At 43.7% G+C, this 21,629-nt stretch overlaps 1 protein-coding gene across 10 annotated transcripts in view; it reads left to right on the top strand.

The window, feature by feature from the left end:
• The window catches only part of R3HDM1 (R3H domain containing 1), a 124,830-nt gene that overhangs the window by 40,819 nt on the left and 62,382 nt on the right, over positions 1-21,629 (top strand). For 8 of the 10 annotated variants that reach the window (XM_038751330.1, XM_038751333.1, XM_038751334.1 and 5 more), the window contains exons 1-3: positions 2,711-2,854; positions 14,677-14,882; positions 15,592-15,802. In XM_038751330.1, the coding sequence (XP_038607258.1) occupies positions 15,632-15,802 (171 nt within the window). In that variant the 5' untranslated portion in view covers positions 2,711-2,854; positions 14,677-14,882; positions 15,592-15,631. Of the gene's footprint in view, positions 1-2,710; positions 2,855-14,676; positions 14,883-15,591; positions 15,803-21,629 lie in introns of those variants that run through there. The other 2 variants (XM_038751331.1, XM_038751332.1) reach the window with 1 other exon arrangement.

Consider the following 21,629-nt stretch of genomic DNA (forward strand, 5'->3'; position numbering starts at 1 on the left):
AAGCAAGTTCCTGTGGGCTGTCCAGCAGGGAGGGATTAGCATCAGTATTAGCATGTAGTAACAGTCTCCCCGCATCCCTTTGGCTGTTAGATGTTTCTGTGCTCATGTCCAGATATCATAATTTTGGTATTGGTCTGGAGCTTTTAGTATATTCCAAGCATTGTTCCAAACACTGGGGTAGATGAATATAAACTGGCCAGACACAGTCCCCGTACCACATGGGCCTCATAGTTTAAAGGGGAAGGGAACTGATATCTTATCCCCATTTTTACAGGTGAAGAAACTGAGGCATAAAGATGTGAAGTGATGTGCCCACGGTCATATAGCAGACAAGTGGAGGAGCAGGGATTAGAACCCAGGATTCCTGCGTCCCGGGCCCAGGCTCTTTCCACTAGCGTGAAGATGGAAATAAGCAGAAGGGAAAGATTATGCGACAAACAGAAGGAAAAGCTTGTGGGCCCGGGGCTGAGACAGCTCTGCTGTCTAGCAGTGCAGATCCTCATTTCAAGACAGTATTTCCCTTTCTACGAATCTGGGAGTTGAGCTCTCTTCACACCTCTTTTCCATTAGAGAACCAGCATGGCCTAATAGCAGGAGCACAGGCCTGTGTGTCAAGAGGCCAGGGTTCTAATGCCAGTGCCCTCACTGGTCCACAGTGTGAACTTGGGCAAGTCACTTCATTTCTTTGGGCCTCAATTACCTCGCCTGTAAAATGGAGAATAAATCTTACTCCCTCTGTCTGAGACTGTGAGCCCTAGCTCTGCACGCAGTGAACACTCAATAAATGCGATTGAATTGAATGAGAGACGTGTCCAACCTGATGATCCCGTATCTACCCCAGTGCTTATTATTGTGCTTGGCACATAATACATAAGTGCTTAGCAAATTCCAAAATCAATTAATTAGATTAAATTGATAAAGTAACTAGGGAGCCTCCAGAGCTAGAGGGATGAAGTTGTTTTTGTTGGGATGAAAGTCTAATGTACCTGACAAATACCACTATCATTATTACTAGGAGCATATTTGGGAGAGAAGCTGAGGAGTTCAGTTCAGGACATGTTAAACTTGAGATGTCAGCTAGATATCCATGTCTGATTGATTAGTTGATTGATATATCTGATTTTATCCCCAGAGCTGTAGGACTTGAAAGTGGAAATTAACACGGATGTCCTGCTGGTACCTCAAGCTTCATATGCTGTAGGAAGGGAAGAAAGTCAGAAAAAGTGGAGGTTTCTTGTTCTGTGTGGAAACTCCCTGGCCTCCTGGAGGCTCTTGCCCTGAGATGCCTGGTCCCTTAAAAAAGTGGCGTAAAATTGTTCTGTCTGGCAAACCCTTTGGAAGGAACTGTTTTGGGGGTCATATTTACAAGATTGAAATGAAGCCTGTTTTCTTATCTGCCTGGATCTGTCTTGGAGGAGGGCATTGCTCATCTTTTGGCTAACAAGATAGAGCAGTTTCTCGGTGGAGTACCGAAGGGAATTTCTTTCGTCCTTGTGCAGCCTTGCTGGCCAATGAACTGCAAGCACGCTAACTTGAAAACACTTAGTCCTTTTGGGCTCCCATTGTGTCTCAGACCTGTACAAGTCCTCTAGACTGTAAGCTCATTGTGGGCAGGCCATGTGTCTTCCAACTCTGTTACAATATACTCTCCCAAATGCTTAGTACGGCACTTGGCGCACAGTGAGCACTCAATTATCACGACTGATTGATTGATCGATCGATTGATACAAGTCCTGGTGAGCTGGTGTCCTAGTGAAGGGAAAATTATTCCGAGATTCTTGCACTACCTGCTGGCCTAACACTTTTCTTCCAGGCAGTTCAGGTCGTTTGAGTGTTCCTTAAGTGGCAGTTTTGTGATGCCCCCAGAAGCAGGTGGGGAAACTGAAGCTCACTCCCAGGCTGGCCAGGAAACCAGAGATGAGATTCCTGGGGTTTTACCTCCATGGGACCACAGGTATCTTCTCCTTTGTTCCTTGGTTCAGTGTGTTTGTAATCCTTGATTCCACTGTGCTTCTGTCAGTTTCCTTTCCTTCAAATCTTCAAATCATTCAGATCTATAGTGGAACTGACAGCTGCAGCTAGTGAGACTCTGAAAGGAAGGAGAAATGGCATCAGATGTCTGTTCTGTGGCTATCTCCATCTGTTGGTTTAAAGAAATAATGCACTTGCAGGAGGGAGCAAGCAAGCTTTCTTTTTCACGAAACCAAAGAAAGGAGAGAAATCCCCCTCCATGTACCTGTTTTGTCTTAGCTTCCAACTGAAAATACAGTTTGCGGGTGAAAAAATAGTAGGCGATGTTATGTCAAATGTTTTTACTTCAAGCCTGTCATTTGGGTATGGAATTAAAATGTAGAAGGGAACTGACACAGGAATATTCTCTGTATGTGAGTCTTCGGAAATTAATAAAGAAAAAAATAGACTTGCCACCTCAACTGCTTCTTTGGGGGAAAATCAGAGTATGTGCCAATGGATTTTAATGCAGAGAATAAAAAAAAAACCCCTCCAGGCTTTGCATATTAAGAGTTTCACAGGCTTTTGCATCATTTGCTGCTGAATTGCAAATGAAGAGCTCAATATAGCCTCTGATGCGTTTCTGCTTCTCTGCACCGTGACTGGCTAGTGGGCTACTGACGTCGCAGCGTTCAGCTGTTGATTTTCTATTGTCTCTGAGGCATCAGCAAGTGCCTGTAACAGACTGCTCCAGCAGGTACCTTCAGATGCCTGCCTGATCAGCTGAGTCCATTTCTGCTGTATGTGCATTAGAGAAGCAATGCGGTGCAGTAGTCTCCAGAGACTATGGAAAGGGTTTCTTCAGTAACTCGGCACCATGAAGCTAAATGCCAGTACGATGAAGGTATGTATGTGAGTCTTTAATGCAGTTCGGAGAGCATTGCTTCCAACAGCTTCATAGTGATTGACATCTTGCCCAAGTTCTTTGGGAAACCGTTATTGTGCCCCAAATCAGCACATTTCTGTCAGTTTTCTGTTGGAAAAGCTACATTTTCTTTGGCTGCTCATTTGGGTGGGTCCTTTGAATGATTTATTTTTCAAAATATTTTTTGTTAAATGCACTTCTATTCTTCTTTTGAATTAAAAGTTGCAGCTGTAGTTTTGAGTGCTTGTTTCTGAGTAAAGGAGAAAAAAGTGTGGCAGTTGGACCCTTGACTTGCGAGCACCCTGTACAGGGTGTGTTAGTGGGATTCGAACCATCGCTTGGTTTCTTTTAGTTTGCCATATTAGTATAGCGTCAGTATGGAGGGAACTGATTTCTCTTTGGGAAATAAAAAAAACGAGGGCAAAATTCCACATGTCCTCATCAATTCTGGGAGGTGGGAGGGATTTTATTTCTAAATTTTTCAATAAAAGCATGTAATTGACTTTCCTTTTGATAGCAAGAATGTCTGGTTCAAAAAGGAAGAGTGCTAATCACAGTGCTAAGGGAATTATGAGGAAATTTTATTCCCCATTACGCTGCCTGGAAACTCTTTAACATTTACCTTGAAAGTTATCTGTTGATTTTTCCTGTTATACTTCAGAATTGGAAATTGACAGAAGGTAACGCTAATGAACCAGGGAATTATGCACCCTTTGTATTGTGGTTTCCTAGTTTGGAGAATTTGCTCCCCAGATGACTTGATCTTGGTCTGAGATTTCTGTTTGTTTCCAGATGTGAGTAGTAAGATTATATTTGGAACATACAGGAAATCTTTCTGAACCATTATTGCAGTCCTAAAAATGTAATCCCTCTTTTGAGAGGGGAAATAGATTTGGGACTATTATTAAATGACATTCCCAGTGTCAGTTCAATTTCATTTACCACTGTGGGCCCAAAGGTGTTTAAAAGCTGATATTTAAAAGAATTAGGCTATTTTTTATCTACTTTCTTTCAAACTTTTGAAAATAGATTGCTAGTGTTATATAATATAAGGTAAAGTAGCATTTTAGATCCTGCTGGCAAAACTTCCCTGTCCACCTACCTCACTCCAGTACTTAGCCCGGTAGGAAACCAATACAAATGTTAATTTCCCTGTAAGCACAATGCCTTATTCACCTTCCCTCCTTTCTCTGTCTCTCTGTCTCTCTCATTCTCTTTCTCAGTCCTTATGCCCTAGTTCCTCATCAGAATAATCTCATTCTTGAATCCCTCCCCTTCTCTGTAGCTACTTTTCTTCTCTTGCTCTTCTCCCTTTCCCCCCAAAATATAAAGACACCATTTTCGTTTGGTTTGCAATCTCTTTAATCATTTTCTGTTCATAAAAAAAATGAACAATGGTCAAAAACTGCTGAATATTAAAGTTTGGTAGTCCACCAAAAATGGTTATGGGTTTAGTGTAGTCATACTTACATAATATGACCACTTTGAAAGGAAGATCTAAGAATTAAATGATAAAATTAAAATGCCGCCTATTTTAAATGAGGATATTTACATATTGGTGGGTTTCTGAATACAGCATTAAGGGATTTGGTGAGTCTTTTTAAAGGTTTGAAAATATCAACGGTTGCTGGTATTTTGTAATTAAATTTTTTTTATTTTCCCATTCTTAAGTTAGAGCTAATTCTACATTGAACTGCATTTCTGTGCCTTCAGAAAAAAACATTATTGCCTTTCCTTATCAATCAAAATACAATAAAGTTATTTCTTATTCCTAAGAGCGGGAGTGTGGGGGACACTGTGGGGTAATAGGGAGCTGTCAGAGGATTAAAGCCAGGAATTCTGCCCTGATGTGGCTTTGGGGAAGATTAACCTTTGCCTCATTTCCTCACTTATAAAATGGAACCATAGTGCCCACATTCCAGAACTCTTGCAAAAATCATTACTGTCTGTTTCTATTGTGGCATTTGTTACATAACCTCCGTGTGTCTCCTTACCTGAAAAAGATGCCACTCTATAAAGATGCTCTTTAAAACTGTCCTTTTTAGGAAGTTGTATATTTTAAGGAAAATATACTTTTCCAAATGATTTATGGAATATAACTTTACAAAGGAATTAACTATTTTGTTTAGTAAGATCCTTTGTATATGTATATAATTCAGTAATCCTACACCTATAATCTAGTTCCTTATTTGTGCCTGGCATTGATTATTATTATCTAATTGTTTTTAACTTTATTCAATATTTTTTGTAATGCAATTTCCAAAAATGTGGAATTACTAGGTTTTGATTCAGAAGGATGAGTGCCGCATACAACATTTTTTGTGTGGCACACATTCATTTGAAAAATGAGAAGCAGACGGCAGAGGATGCACAAACATGCATTTTCAGAAGCCTTTAAAAAAGCGTTTTGCTAAGCAAGCCATCAATTATTTTATAGTTTTTTATTTGCCCAAGGCTTTGAATGTGTATTAGTTATTCCCCAGAATTTCCATGAAGTAGAATTTTCACATTCATTATCTTTAAATGAGGACACCGCCTGTCGTCAATTCTGTAACTGGGCATTTTTTGAAAGGTGCCTGTGACTTGAAAATGGGAGCCGTGCAGGGTTGTAGGATGTGGCGTGTGGTAGGGCATCAACATCCAGTACCCAGTGCCACACCCAGCAATATTTATTTTTAGAAACTTTGAGATGAAATGTTTTGCATCTTGGCTCTTGGTAGGCTACACTTCCAAAAATCTCTTTGTCACTTTTCTCACTTGATGAATCATCAGAGCTCTGTAAATAACCCTCTCCCAGCTAAATGCAGTTCTAGCCCTAGGCTCTTTTCACTGGGAGAATAAGAGCAAAAGCTAATGGAACAATAGTCAACGTTTGTCTCTTCCATTCACAAACCACCCAACTCTTCCTTGACCTTGGCTGCAGAGCTTTGGAGTCAGGGGAAGGATGTAGGATAAGAATCTGAGTAATAATAATAATAATACTTGTATTTGCTAAACACTTAATATGTGCCAGCTCAGAGTAGTCCCTGCCCCACAAAGACTAAGGGGTGGGGGGTGTAGGGGGCATGGGGAGGGAGAGAACAAGTAATGAATTCCCATTTTGCGGATGAGGAAACTGAGGCACTGAGAAGATGTGACCCTCTCAAGGTTGCACAGTAGGCAAGTGGTAGAGCTAGGATTAGGATCCACGTCCTCCAACTCCGAGGGCTGTGTTCTTTCCAATAGGCTCGGTTTAGTGGAAATGAGTGAATGAGTGAGTGACCAGTCCTGTGGCCTGAGCCAGTTCACGATTCACAAACTGAGATCCTTTTAGAGCAGTGAGTGGCACGGGCTGGGTAGGGATTGTGTCTGCCAATTCATTCTATTGTTATGTACTCTCCTGAGCACTTAGTGCAGTGCTCTGCACATAGTAAGTGCTCAATAAATACCATTGATTGATTAATTGATGGAGTAAGAACTTAAATGTCATTCTGGGTCAGATCAGTGATTCATCCGACCCTTCTTCAGTAGACCAAAGGGGACTTTCTGGAACAATTTTTTGGTTGGCTTTCTGGACAACCATTCTCATGGTTCAGGGTGGCAGAGATCGGGGGCCTGGGTAGAGCTGAAGGGATTTAGTGTTAGGGTTTCATCGTAGAATTGTAAAGCTGAACAAATGAGTAAACCGTCCACATATGGGTAGGCACTTATTCTTTTGTTAATCCTAACCCAGTAATAATAATAACAATATTTATTAAGGGCTTACTGTGCCCCAAAGCACTTAATGTACCTATTAATAATAGTACTTGTGAAGTGCTTACTGTCATCATCGTCGATGCTTTTTATTGAGCACTTACTGTGTGCCGAGCACTGTACTGAGCGCTTGGGAAAATTGGGAGAAACGTACCCTGCCCACAGTGAGCTTACTGTGTGCCCAGCACTGTGCTACACTCTAGGGTAGATACAAGATCATCAGGTTGGATATAGTCTCTGTCCAAATGGGGCTTGCAGTCTAAGTAAGAGAAAGTAGGATTTAACCTCCTTTGTACAGATAAGGAAAGTGAGGCACCGAGCAGTTAAGCGACTTGCCCAGGGTCACACAGAAGACACAACCGAGCTGGGTTGAGAAACCAGGTTCTCTGAATTCCAGGCTCCTGCTCTTTCCGCTAGGCCACCCGCTTCTCTGCTGTTCAGTTATTTCCCTTATCTGTAATTTATTTTAATGTCTACCTCCCCCTGCAGACTGTAAGCTCCCTGTTGGGATCATTTCTAACAACTCTATCACATCCATACTTTCCCACACATTTAGTACAGCGCTCTGCACACGTAAATGCTCAATGAATACCTTTTTCCACTAGGCCACGCAGCTTCTCTAAATCGTCCCCTTAGATAAAGAGCCTGTTTTTTCCTAAAGATCTTCAGACACTGGAACCCCACAGCCCCTCTGGCAGTGCTTTTCAGTGTTTTCACAACTCCTTCCTTTTTTCCAACCATAATCTCTCCTGCCGTAATGAAAGCAAGTTTTTCTTGTTCGGCCCTTCTTGTTGGGCTCCTGAAGATAATCGCCCCTTAGCAAAGTGCGGCAACCAAAGATGGATCCACAATTCTGTTAGAGCCTGACCAGTGCAAAGTACAGTGGAAGGAAGTAATCCTTTCTGATTCTTGCAGGTTGTGATCATGCTCCTATTTCTCTGTGCCATTAACATATTGGCTACTCTCTTTGTCACAACAGCGGCCATGTTGGTATTTTGAGGGTGCCAAGAATCACTCCGTTGGAAAAGAATAAATTGACTTAATGTGACTGGCTCTTCAGCTGTTCATGCTGGTTTGGCTTTCTGGGACTTTGAACTTCTCTGGGTGATTGACAATTGGCTCTAATATTTTAACAGGTCTCAATAATCGCCTAACTGGTTTATAATGATGAAAGTCTTAACTCTCTCTCCTTTTGACAGTCCCCTTTACTGGTCCTCAGGGACATCTCTCATCTTCTGTGAGCTCTCAGAAATAATGAAATAGTGGCTTGTCTTCCTGCAATCACATCTGCCACTTTCTTAAAATCCCAGGCCATATGCCATTGGCCCTGCTTACTTGGGTGCTTTGTTTTGTTGTTGGTTTTTGTTGTTGTTTAGCATCCTCTACCTGTATTTCCCCTATTGGTTCCAGCCCAAGCAGCCCTGGTCATGGTCAGTGTTCACTTTTGATATGTTTTCCTTTGCAAAATGCAAAGCATTTACCTTTTTTCAAATGGTATTAAGTGCTTACTATGTGCCAGGCACCATTTTAATTGATAATAATACTAATAATAATGATATTTGTTAATCGCTTACTGTGTGCCATGCCCTGTACTAAGCTCTGGGATGGATACAAGTAAATCAGGTTGGACACAGTCCCTGTCCCACGTGGGGCTCTCAGTCTCAATCCCTCTTTTACAGGTGAGGTAACTGAGTCCCAGAGAAATGCATTGACTTGCCCAACGTCACACAGCAGACAAGTGGCGGAGCTGGGATTAGAACCCATGACCTTCTGATTCCCAGGCCCATTCTCTGTGCACTACACCATGCAAACTAATCAGGCTGGACAGAGCCCATGTCCCACATGGGTCTCAGCCCATGTCCCACATGGGTCTCACAGTCTTAATCCTTATTTTACAGATGAGGGAACTGAAACACAAAAGTAAAGTGACTTGCCCAAGGTCACACAGCAGACAGGTGGCAGAGCCAGGATTAGGACTCAGGTCTTCCGACTCCTAAGCCTGGGCTTTATCCATGAGGCCATGTGGCTTCACAGTCATTGATGGCAGTTCTCCCTTCCTGGCTAGCAGGGAATGGGTGATGTTTTCCTAAACCTGTGGTGTTGTCTAATAATAGTGAAGAGTTTTTCATGTTACCCTTAGAATTAGATATAAAGGCATCTCCTTCCCAGAATTTGCTCTTCTAATCTTGCCCCTATATAATTATGCTATTTAGTGCATAGGTTTAATTTCCATTTTTTGTAGATTTCCTATTTGCCCTGCAGTTCCTTCATTTCTGTGTTTAGCTAACATCTCTTTCCTCATCATTTAGAACATTTATTGAGCAGCAACGAAGAACTGGACGAGGCACTTGGGAACATGCAGAGGAAGTAAAAGATAGGGTTCCTGGCCTCGGGAATTGACTGAGCCCCAGATTTACAGTCTTAAAGTCTTTTACGATGCCTTGGCTTCTTATTTCCCTCCTTATCCTTCATCTGTATTGGTGTAACTTGGTTCAGAGATGACAGAATTGTTTTTTGAAAAATAGCTAGCTTTCTTGGGCTCTTCGATGAGGGCTGATGGAAGTGTATGGGCTGAGAGACAGTGTAATATTACTGGAAAAAGCCTAGGAGTGGGAGTCAGGAGACTTGGGTTTTAGTCCCATGACCACCGCCGTCTTGATTATTGGTTGAGTCAAAGCGCCCAGAAAATCCCCTGTCCTCCTTCAAGCCTTCCTGGTTAATGTCCACCACCCTGGCAGTGCAAATCGCCAACCACATCTAATCCTGCTGCTAAGGGCTAGGGAGAGAATAACAGAGCTGGAAGACACCACCCCTGCCCTCATCTCGGCTTGCAAATTACTGGGTGAGACAGCATGAGCTCATCTACAGTTAGGAGGAAAAGCGACTAGAAGGATGGATACGTGGATAAATAACAACTTAAATAGTATAGCTATTTATCAATATGTAAATAAGTGCTTTGGGTGGCTATTAGTATGTATATGTGTATATTTACATATGTGCTCAGTACACAGTAAGCAGTCAACAAATAAGATTGATAGGTGCACACACACAAATATACTGAGCAGTGTGGCTCAGTGGAAAGAGCACAGGCTTTGGAGTCAGAGATCATGGGTTCAAATCCTGGCTCCACCACTTGTCAGCTTTGTGACTTTGGGCAAGTCACTTAACTTCTCTTGGCTTCAGTTACCTCATCTGTAAAATGGGGATTAAGACTGTGAGCCCCATGTGGGACAACCTGATCATCTTGTGTCCCCCCATCACTTAGAACAGTGCTTTGCACATAGTAAGTGCTTAATAAATGCCATCATTATTATTATCTATTTGTACATAAAGTTGTCTATTTACAGAAGACACCGCTAATGGTGAAATTCACTTATAAGTGTGTCAGTGACTAAAAAAAAACAATGCAGGACTCCACAGTCCCAACCACATGGCACACACAGTCCCCTCTTGTGTTGTCATGCTTAAAGTTTGCAGCACCTATTGTTGTGAGTGTATGGTAGTGCCAAAGTGGTAGTGTGAAGTCTATGGCCAGGGAGAAGAAAATTAATCAAGGAAAGCCTCTTAGAGGGGTGGGCTTTTAGGGGAACTTTGAAGATGGGGAGAGCTGTTAGTTTGGTGCACTTGAAGATGGGGTGGGCAGGGTTGGGGAGAGAGTTCCCTGCCAAGTGCTGGACAGAAACATAATTAGATCAGACACAGTCCCTGCTATGTGTGGGGCTCCCAGTCTGAGGCAATGAACAGGTATTGAATCTTCATTTTACAGGTGAAGAAGCTGAGGCACAGAGAAGGTAACTGTCTTGCCCAAGGTCCCACAGCAGCCAAGTGGCAGGGCTGGGATTAGAAGCCATGTCCTCTTACTCCCAGGCCCAGCCTGTTTCCACTGAGCCATGTCATTGCCCGTTACCTGTATATTAAATAGTTGAAGCAGGAGGAAGAACAAAGATCTGTTATGTAGACAACCAATATCTGTTCTATTGGATGTCTTCACCTGGTGCTATTTCCCAGCTCACACACTTCACTCTTCCCAGACTCAGCTTCAGTTGTACCTCATTCTTGTCTCTCCCTCCTCCAACCCCTTGATCTCATCATGTCTGCAGCCTGGAACACCTCCCACCACAAGTTTGCCAGACCACCACCGCTCTCCCTGTCTTCAAGGCTCCTTAACGGTTTCAACCCCTTCAATAATAATAATGATGGTATTTGTTAAGCACTTACTATGTGAAAAGCACTGTTCTAAGCACTGGTAGGGGTACAAGTGATCAGGTTGTCCCACATGGGGCTCACAGTCTTACTCCTCATTTTACAGATGAGGTAACTGAGGCTCAGAGAAGTGAAGTGACTTGCCCAAAGTCACACAGCTGACAAGTGGCGGAGCCGGGATTAGAACCCATGACCTCTGACTCCCAAGCCTGGGCTCTTTCCACTGAGCCACGCTGCTTCAATAGTTCCTGCTCTGCCAGCTCTCCTGAAGCTAGATGCCACCCGATAGTATATTCATTCATACATTCATTCATTCAGTCGTATTTATTGAGCACTTACTGTGCTCAGGTGCTTGGGAAGTACAAGTTGGCAACATAGAGAGACGGTCCCTACCCAACAACGGGCTCACAGTCTAGAGGGGCTCTCCTTGTTTCTTGTACAGTCCCCGGGACACGATAGCTGCTCACTTGATACCATTGATTGATGGAGGAGGGGTGGAGCTAGCCAAGGAAGACTTTCTGGAGGAGATAGGGGTAGAGATTACTCTTTAGGAAGAAGAGGGAAGATTACTGTGTTTTATCTTTAATGACAATAACTCACATCTTGGTTTCAATACAATTGTGATTTGTAAATGCAGCATCTGTTCTTTTAATTAGTGTGCAGAATAAGAGTTCATTTGTTGTGCATTAACTGTTTTTTTTTTCATAAACACAAGCCTAGCAGCTGCCACAGCATTGTTTCAGATCAGTTGTAGGGAACAGATTAAGCAGAATTTGGAGGAAGGTAATGCTTTTATTGTGTTTCTTCTTAGCATGTTGACTTCATTGTATCCAACACAGAGATGTCTAAAAGGAATTTATTTTTATGAGTGACAAGTTGTGTGGCTATCTCAACCAAAGATTAAATATAAGTAAGCTATTACTGGTGTTCCAAATTAGCCACCCAGTGACTAAGCCAGGCTGGAAAATAAGTCCTTGATTGAAGGGCTAAGGGAGCCATGTCTGAAAAAACCAGAGTCCAGGATGACCCAAACCTGGTGTGAGCAGTGATGTTCCTGGAAGAGCACCGATTTTTTGAACGAGATGCATTTTGGCCTATTGCGGCTCTCTAGAATCCACCAAAACTCCTCAGTGGTGTGATCATTTGTCCCACGAAGACACAATTTGGCCCTTTGTTCTTCAGGGATATATTAGGCTACTCGCACCCTTGTAGTGGTGGCGATGGGTGTAAGATCAGCCTCTGGGGCAGGGGTTACCGGAACCAGATGGGAGCCCCAGGGGACCCCGTTGTATCACTGGGAGTTAGAAAACCTGCCACTCTCATCAGCACTGCCTATCGAGCCAGTAAGGGCTTGAGACCCATTGCCGTCCCCGGTGAAATTTGCAAGCAGGGAGGATGTAGTCTGCATCCCCCTTTTCTTACCAGGTGCTGGGCTGAGGCAATGCTCTGTGACCGTGGGAGCCTTGGCTGTCACCTTTAAGGCTTTTCACTCTTCCCAACCCAGTGGGCCAGTGAATACAGTCAGCGGGCTCAGCCAACTGACCAGCTGCCTCTGGTTGCCCACCGGTGGCCTCTGTGGACCAGCGTGCAAGTGCTTAACAAATGTAAACAGTAATGACAAGAATGTGAATGCGAGACAAGCCCCAGTTCGAGGACAGAGACTTCAGGACCAAAAACTGGAACAGAGAGGTTGTTGATTCTATTGCTGGTGGCTCGGGGGGCTTCACTTACACTCACTTGTCCCTGCCGTGGGCTTTTCATTGGGTCCTGGAGGGCAGTGAGCGAAGAGGCGGGTCGTACGTATTTGTATTTAGGGAAGCAGCGTGGCCTAGTGGATAGAGCCCTGGCCTGGGAATCAGAAGGTCATGGGTTCTAATTCCAGCTCCACCATTTGTCTGCTGTGTGACCTTGAGCAAGTCATTTCACTTCTCTGGACTCCAGTTACGTCATCTGTAAAATGAGATTTGAAACTGTGAGCCCCACGGGGGACAGGGACTGTGTCCAACCCAATTTGCTTGTATCCACCCTGGCACGTAGTACAGTGCCTGGCACATGTGGGCACTTAACAAATATCATTATAATAATAATAATAATTTATTGAGCACTTACGGTGTACAGAGAACTGTACTAAGCACTCGGGAGAGTACAGTATATCAAGAAACAATCAATCAATCAGTTGTATTTATTGAGCGCTTACTGTGTGCAGAGCACTGTACTAAGCGCTTGGGAAGTACAAGCTGGCAACATATAGAGACAGTCCCTACCCAACAGTGGGCTCACAGTCTAGAAGGGGGAGACAGAGAACAAAACCAAGCATACTAACAAAATAAAATAAATAGAATAGATAGGTACAAGACACATTCCCTGCCCACAGCGAGCTAACAGTCTAGAAAAGAAGACAGACATTAATAGAAAAAAATAAATTACATGTGGGGTACTGCACGGCAAGTTCCCGCAGTAGATTGAGGGGGTGTTTGGCACCCACGCGCAGTGCTGGAATCCAGTTGGCAGTGGTTTCTGCCGCCCACACTCGCCAGATATTTTCAGGATTCTTACTGAGCCTAGGTTTCTTCCTTCAGAAACCTTTACCCCCCTCCACCATGGGCAGGTGTGGGTCACACTTTGGAGGTGAGGGTAATTGAAAAAAAAAAATGGTGTCACATCATTATGAGAGGAACATTTTATATTCAACCAATCAGTAAGGAGAATAGGCTTTCAAGTGGGCCTGTTAACTCAGTTCTTGAATTGCCCCACCACCTAACTGGTAACTATTCCTCTATCAGGGGAACATGAAAACACAGTTGGTAGAAGATGTTGGCCAAGGAAACCCCAGGACATGAATCTGAGTTTCTCTTGCCTTCTTTTTCAGTCCTACGTTTGCGCTCCTACAAATTGGGAAATGGGAAGTGTTTTGAAAATATAATTGCCTTATTTAACTATTGTACCTCAGAATGTTTTGGGGGAGCATTAAAATTATCTGAGAATTGCTCAGTGCTATATGCGCTGTTGTATTTGTGTTCTGTGTGTTAAAACTTTAGGCCTGTTCCACTATACTCTAAAAGATTCTTACTTTAAATTGTTCTGGCATTTACTTTTCTTGTTAAAGCAGTTTTTTTCTCCAAAGGGAAAAAGTCGCAGCATTTTCATAAACCTGCGGCAGAGTAAACATTCCTCTTGGATAAAGGGGAAACCAAGAGAGTTTTAAAGCAGAAATTACAGAGAGCTTCTTGAGGAGGGGTAGGGGACAAGCATATTATGCATTACATTAGCCCAGTTTTAGGAAATCAGTCCTTGGCTGTTCCTTTTTCAAGGTATCAGTAAGAAAAGCAGTGTGGTCTAGTGAAAAGAGCATAGGCCTGCGAGTCAAGTGACCTAGGTTTTAATCCCGGCTCTATCAATTACTTCCTGTGTGACATTGGCCAAGTCACTTAACTTCTTTGTGCCTCAGTTTCCTCAACTATAAAATGGGGATTAAATATCTGTTGTTCTTCCTCAGACTGTGAGACCCGTGAGAGACATGGACTGTGTCCAACCTAATTAACTTGTTCCAGCGCTTAGAACAGCGTTTGACACAGAGTAAGCACTTAACAAACACCCTTTCTTTTAAAAAAGGATTAACCCCATTATTTCAGGCTTTCTAAGTTACCTAATAGGAAGGAGGAAGTAATAACTTTGTATTACTGGGTGCTCTGGTAATTTTTTAGCAGAACAATGGACTCCTCTCTGTTCTAAGCAAGAAAACTAAAGAACAGAAAGTGGAAATATTATTCTTTGGAAAATTCTGACAGTAATGAAGAGACTTTGAGTTATTCACCGGGAGTACCCGGGATCGGTCTGGTTGATTTGTATTTGTTCTTGAATTTTAGACCTTTAAACGTGATGGTGTACATGTTCCAAGACGGTCCAGGTCAGTCCCGGACTCTACCGTGGTGACAAGGACATGGGACGGCTTCTGCCAGAGTCCAGATGGTTCAATACAACTGACATCCCGGTGGACAACCGTGAAGGGGAATCTTGGATTGTTTTTTACTTTTGTGAAAGACCACAATCACACATCAGTAGGACTCATCAGGTAATACCAAGAGAAGAGTGAGTGTGTGCGCGTGTGTGTGTTTATCTGTGTGTGTTTATGCGTGCATTCACACATACACTGGACCTCGTCTAAAACTCCTTATTCTCTTGGGACAGAACCGAGCTGGCTTTGGCGGCAGGATTTTCCCTTCCCTAACTGTGCGGTGTTGGTGGTCTCAGGCTGGTCAGAGTTGTCTTTCTCTTGGTCCTGTTGGGCAAGGCACTAGCCTCCAACAGCCGTGCAACTGAGGAAGTCCAAAGTTCCTGGCCACCGGGTAGAATGCCTCTTGGTGGAGGAGAACATTAAGATTTAGCAGTTAACCTCGTTTCATTTTGGTGGTGTGGCCTGGACCTGCTGGGCCGCCCAGGTCAGGCAGGCTCTTTTGAGGCTGAGCTTTTTCCAGCTTTTCCAAGGCAAATGGCTTTTCCAGTAACGTATTTCAAGTGCAGTTCCTGTCTGCGGTGGAAATGGTAAAGGGGAAACCAAAGAGAAAAGGGGGAGAAAAGGGAGAAAATACTGAACTGTTGGACTCTAGACGAAGGTCACGAATAGAAAATCCAAGTAGATTCTGTAGGGGAGGCTGATAATGAGCAGAAAAATCCTGGGCCAAGAGAAGATCTCTTGGGCATTTGCACGTTGCTCCTAAGAGGTGAATGAATGAATATTTCAATCCAAAATAATGAGTCTTTTTCCTCTCCCTCTTTTAAAGGCTTTGGATTTCCTGTAGAATTCTAAAATAACCTTCTCTAATGAGGATGTCTGATACTGTGCCTGGGAAAGATGCAACTGCTACAATGAAGGGTTTGGAGGCGGAAGTGAAAGATGCAACCAGAGTGGTAAACCTTATCAAATCAGAGAGCTTTGAAACGATTCTGGTGGAGAAGAATGAACAGTGTATTGACAACAAAATTGATTTGCAGGTGAGAGTTAACTCGATTTGCTGGTAACTGGTGAGTTTCGTATTTGGTTCCTTGCTTCTGACTCCCTGGTCTGCAGGATTGAGAGGGTCCTCGGCCACCTGAAATCAGCATGGGAGGCCTCGGCTCATTTTCTGTTCTGATTTTATTGGTCCTCCTTTCTAGGAGGCAATTATTTTGGACCACTTTGGTAAAGTGGTTGGTAATCTTCCAGGGTCTTGTAAGAGATCGGAAGTCTTCTTTCATATGTTCAGGTGCCCAGTTTTGAGTTCTAGATCTGAAAAAATTTTCTTTTTCACAATAGGAAGGGACAGAAAGGGAGCACTGGTCATTAACAGTGACAGGATGATCTTTGTGTTCTCATCTGAATTAACTGCATCGTTGCTGGCATATGAACGACCTCATTGGTTAATTGCAATCTGATGGAGGTTTCCTGGGGGATTAAGACAAGAGATGGCTTGAGAAACAGTGGCGCCCCCAAGGAATCTTTTTTGACATTTTGAAATGAGGTGCATCACTTTCAGCATCATGCGTGCTCAGCAGTGCAGTTCACTGTCAGTGGTGCCTTCAGATACAAAGCCTACTAGGAATGAAAAAAAAAAAACAAAGCAGAAACACCCAGAGTAGGTGCAGGTACAGTCACAGCTACTGTGGAAGCCCTGTGGATGTCCAAAAACCAAGGAGGGAACCCCTCTCCCTCCCCTCCAACCTCAAAGGCAGCAGAGTCATTGGAGAGTGGGGAGCAGGGGACCCAGCATGGGCCAGTCCAAAGAGCCAGTTGGTGGGAACACATGCCAGAGAAGCCCTGGGGATTGTGAGAGCTGGAATGGGAGGGAAATCCAGTGACTACAGAGTGGAAGAGCGCATTTTCTATCCTCATCCCAAAGCACGTAGGGGATGAATTGCAGGCCACTAGCACACGTGCTGGCTGGTGCCTCGTCAGCAGGAAGGCCAGCACGAGGGATGATGATGCCTCCAGGGCAAGTGTGTTGTGCTGATGGCAGTGTTAGTGCTTGCTGTTTCTGTGATTTGGGGGACATTTTTGTATTTACAAGGTATCATCCCCAAAGAAGATGTATGACACAAACTCACTTTCTCTCTGTTCTCATTTCCTCCACACAGACACACATATTGCCACTGTAAGGGAGCTTGCCAAAGGCTCTTCCTTTAAGCTTGTTTAACTTGCAAAGAAGGCATGCAAGGTGACCGCAACAAGGCATCTTGCAATTTTAAGTGGGAAGCAGAGTCCCATTGTCACAACTAGAGCCCCCAGTGTCACTGCCCTCTAACCTCAGTCAGGGACGACAGAAGGGAAGCGCCTAGTAGAGTGCTCTGCACACTGTAAGCGCTCAATAAATACGATTGAATGAATGAAAGGGAAACTTCCTTCTTTTCTCGACTTATCTCTGCTTGAGCCTGGGTCTAACTAAAATGTAGAAACAGCCACCCTCACAATAATATTGCCTGGAAGAGCTCCCCCTAACTCAACCCCACTGTGGGGCTCAGGACTCAGTTTCTGGTACAGCTCCTTAGACCTACCCCAAGAGGGATTTAACTGCCCTTTCTCTTTGTGCAAGAGCATGTTTCAGGACCTGATTTGACCCTAATTGTCTGCCGGTTCCTCCTCTGCTGTAAGGATTTCTCTCCTCCAGCTTTGGATTTACTGCTACATAAAACTCCTCTCTGTCTGCCTTGTTTTGTGTGACAGGGGAGGAAAAAGAGAAGATTTACCTCTGAAAGGAGTGTCCCTCTCATGGTCACACCGAATCACCAGAGTTTGACTCACTCTTCAGTGTTTCTAAATGTCACTAAACCTTCTTGTTCATTCAGTGGGCCAATTAGGGAAGATGGTTTGTGACATTCAGGATTGACCAAGTTTTGGGGGCTGAGGAGGGGACCACCCATTCACAGCACTTGCTCTCTCCTCAGCACTTGTGCACGTGCATATATTTATATTTTTGTTCCTTTTTTTGTACATTCAGTGGTTTATTCAGCTATCTCACCTACTATATCATTGTACTGCTTCGTGTTATGTCCTTATTCTTCCTCCTGTTTTGACTATTGTAAATTATTCTTGTCTGTGTCCCCAGTTAGGTTGAAAGCTCCTTGAGGGGAGGGAACACCTATGTATGTCTCACTACGGTTCTATGCTCCCAAATGCTTATTTTAGCATGGTGTTTAACCTTCAGAAGGTGCTCAGTCAGTTCCATTGATTGACTGGACGATTGTTGGGTATTAGCATTCAGCTGCTTGTCAGACTCGTTCAATTTATCTTTTCCATTTGTCTTCCTGAAAGGTGGCTTGTAGAGCCACTGGCTGTGGCATCAGTTGGTTCCTCTGGACCTCTAGGAGCAGGCGGGTCGGGTGAGCCCAGTTGGCCAGCTGCTTTGGGCAGACTGCCTTAAGTCCAGCCAGTCTATGCACCCCCCCCCTTTTTTTTTAACATTTTCTTCAACGTGGAATTTTTCAAAAGCCAGGAGTTTTTACAAGAATTTTTCACTTCTTCAAATCCCGATGTTTTCAGCTTCGTATCTCTTAATTGGTTCTTTTGTACTTTGGAGTAAGTGGAGAGGAATCAACTGCGAGGCCAAGGGATTGTTTGTTTTTTGCCTTTTTACAGACTAGCATGTTCCTAAAGCCTGACAGCACTCACCTTGGCAACAAAGATTGATGGGGTATCCCCACTGACTATGGAAATAAGTGTGTTTAGTCAGTGTGCTAGTGTTAATAGTCGTTTTGTTCGCTGTTCATGCAGGAAATCATTTTGTGTGCATTTAAACTGGTATCTAATAAGAGAAAATATTTCTATTTTCTGAGACTGTTATTGTTAAACTGATGGGCAAGGTTGTTTGGGCTTCTCATCTTTTGATCGTTTAAAAAAGAAAATGCATTTTAATTGACTTCGTATTTTATAACTTTTTCAGGTGAGTTCATTACTCTCTTTTCTCGCTGGTAGAATTGTAGCCTACCATTGAATTGAGTGTACCCTGTCTCTGATATTTTGGTGCCCTGGATTTGAAACAGAAGACTGAACCTTCCACCCCATTTGTCACAAATTGAAGAATAATGGTTAATTCTCCCTTCCTGGCAGGCCCAGGCCATCACTTTTTATTGCTTTACAATAGCATCATGAAAAGGTCCATAAATCACCTGAGAGTAGCCTGTAGGTGCCGGATGCTGAGACCAGAATCACTGAGCTGGACATTCCAACAAAATCTGCCTTTCAGATGATAAGTTCCATTGATTGTGTGATGGATTTTAGGTTTAGAAATATCAAAAAATTTGACCCAACTTGATTTTTGGACAATGAAGGAAATAAAAAAATTTGGCAACTTCCGTTTGGCACTGTCTGGGTAGACACTTTGCAGACTATAAAACAGCCTCTGGTTTGGAATGGGGTATTGTATGAGGAGCTGCATGGGGAAGGCACTCAGTAAGTACCGTTGGCGATGAGGGTGATGGTGTCTCATGTGAACGTCTCTCCCAGATCTCTGCTGGCATGACTCAGGGCAGTCTTGGCACTTTGGGCTCTAAAGTTAGCACTGGTGACTTGGGGAGAAATCTGGCCAAGGGAATTGAGTGTTGTGTCCAGAATCCCTCTCCAGAGGGTTGAAAGAGGCAGGAAGGCAGGGGGGTAGGCCCTGGTAGGAAGAACTTCTAATCCACCAGGGCTTTGCCCTAAATTATTATCCATGGGTGCCAGGCAGTGTGGATGTTCCTTTGCAGAGCTGAAAAAGGGGTTGATGTTTTTGGGGACTGCAAAATTGATTGGGTGCAGCCTCTGCATTCCAAAACCACGAGTTCCTTCTCTTCCTCCTCGTGCTCAGTTGGTCCCTGGAGGTACACCATCTGATGGACACGGCATGAGGGAGTTATTGTGCTAGGTGTTTCTGAAAAAGATCTTCTGTTCGTCTCTGAGGTGAAATTGCTCTGAAGACCCACCTGCCCTTCAGCACCTCTAAAAGCACGCAGCAGAGAGGCATTCTTAGGAAGAAAAATCGACCATAAAGGCAGCTGGCATGCCCTTGCGAAGGATGCATCTAAACACCTTCCTATTGCGCTGTCATTTCCTTTTTTACCTTTTTTGCTTTGACTTAATACAAGGTTAAGCCATTAAGGAAGCTCTAGGAATGAAAGTTTTGATGATCTTTATAATATACTGGGGCAAGAGGAAGGATTTTGCAAGTAAAAATACCCCAGTGGGTCTCGTGCTATGAAAGTTAGCCCATCTGAGTGGTTGTGTTTTCCATCATCATTTAAAGTGATTCACCTTCAATTAAGGAATTGAAGGAGGCTAAAAAGACTGCCCATTGCCCACCTCAGCATTCTACTTGCTGCAAAGGTGCCCTTTGTTGGCAACTAGAGTAGGTGATTTTTTTTGTCATTCAACCTCCTCTGCCAAGCCACTGGTTTTTTACCTTATTACTATTTCCCAGAGATGGAGAGGGTGTGAATCAAGAAGCAGGAAGGCCTTGTGGAAAGAGCACAGACATAGGAGTCAGAGGACCTGGGTTCTAACCCCAGCTCTGCCAATTGCTTGCTGTGTGGCCTTGAGCAAATCACATACTTGGCTGTGCCTCAGCTGCCTCAACTGTAAATGGGGTTTAAATACATCTTCTCCCTCCTGCTTAGACTGTGAGCCCCTTGTACCTACCGCAGTGCGTAGAACAGTGTTGGACATATAGTAGTGGTTAACAGATATCATTAAAAAAACCCAAAAGTTTGGAAGGTTTTCAGATCTTCAGACCAAAGCTCTTTGGAGTGCAAAATTTCTTTCAGTGGAGTGGCCCAAAATCTGCACATTTAATGAACTAGTGAACTAATAAGAGAGGCAGTGTGGCCTAATGGTTGGAGCACGGGCCTGGAAATCAGAAAGACGTGGGTTCTAATCCCAGCTCTGCCTCTTGTCTGCTGTGTGACCTGAGGCAAATCACTTCACTTTTCCGTGCCTCAGTTACCTCATCTGTAAAATGGGATTGACCATGAGCCCTATGGGGGTCAGGGACTGTGTCCAACTTAATTATCGTACATCTAGCCCAGTGCTTAAAATAGTGCCTTAGTGGTGCACAATAAGCAGTGCACTTCAAGGGAGCAGTTGGATCAACTGATGCCAGGGACCTGGGAGGGAGAGGCCCCATTCCAGAGGTGGCCACACCCTGCCCCACTTGACTTTGTCAGTACAAACTGGACCCACAGAGTAGTGTGGCTGTGCCAGGGAGCGAGTCTGATTCTAAACGGGGGATCTTTCAACACAGGTTGATAGTTTGAAGCCTCATTTAGTGGCCTGGTGAGTTTTTTTAAAATAATTTAATGGTATTTGTTAAGCATTTTATTCATTCAGTCGTATTTATTACGTACAAGGCATTGTTCTAAGCTCTGAGGTAGATACTAGCTAATCAGTTTGGACATAGTGTCTGACCCACATGGGGCTCACAGTCTTACAGGGATTAAGAACTAAGGCCCTGAGAAGTGAAGTGACTTGCCCTAGGTCACACAGCAGGCAAATGGCAGAGCTGGGACTAGAACATAGGTGCTTCTGACTCACAGATCTGTGCTGTATCCATTAGGCCACACTGCTTCTCATGTTCCGGCACTCTTGAGAGGGTTTTCTTGTTCAGTGCATCACAGAGGTGATATGAACATTTAGTGTTCGTTCATTCAGCTGTGTTTATTGAGTGAATACTATGTGCAAAGCATAGTACTAACTGCTTGGGAGAGTACAATATAACAGTAAACAGACATATTCCCTGCCCCTAATGAGTTTACAGTCTAGAGGGAGAGACAGACATTAATATAAATAAATAACAGATATGTATGTGGGACTGGGAGG

Source organism: Tachyglossus aculeatus, chromosome 9 (genome assembly GCF_015852505.1).
Source record: "Tachyglossus aculeatus isolate mTacAcu1 chromosome 9, mTacAcu1.pri, whole genome shotgun sequence".
NCBI lineage: Eukaryota > Metazoa > Chordata > Mammalia > Monotremata > Tachyglossidae > Tachyglossus > Tachyglossus aculeatus.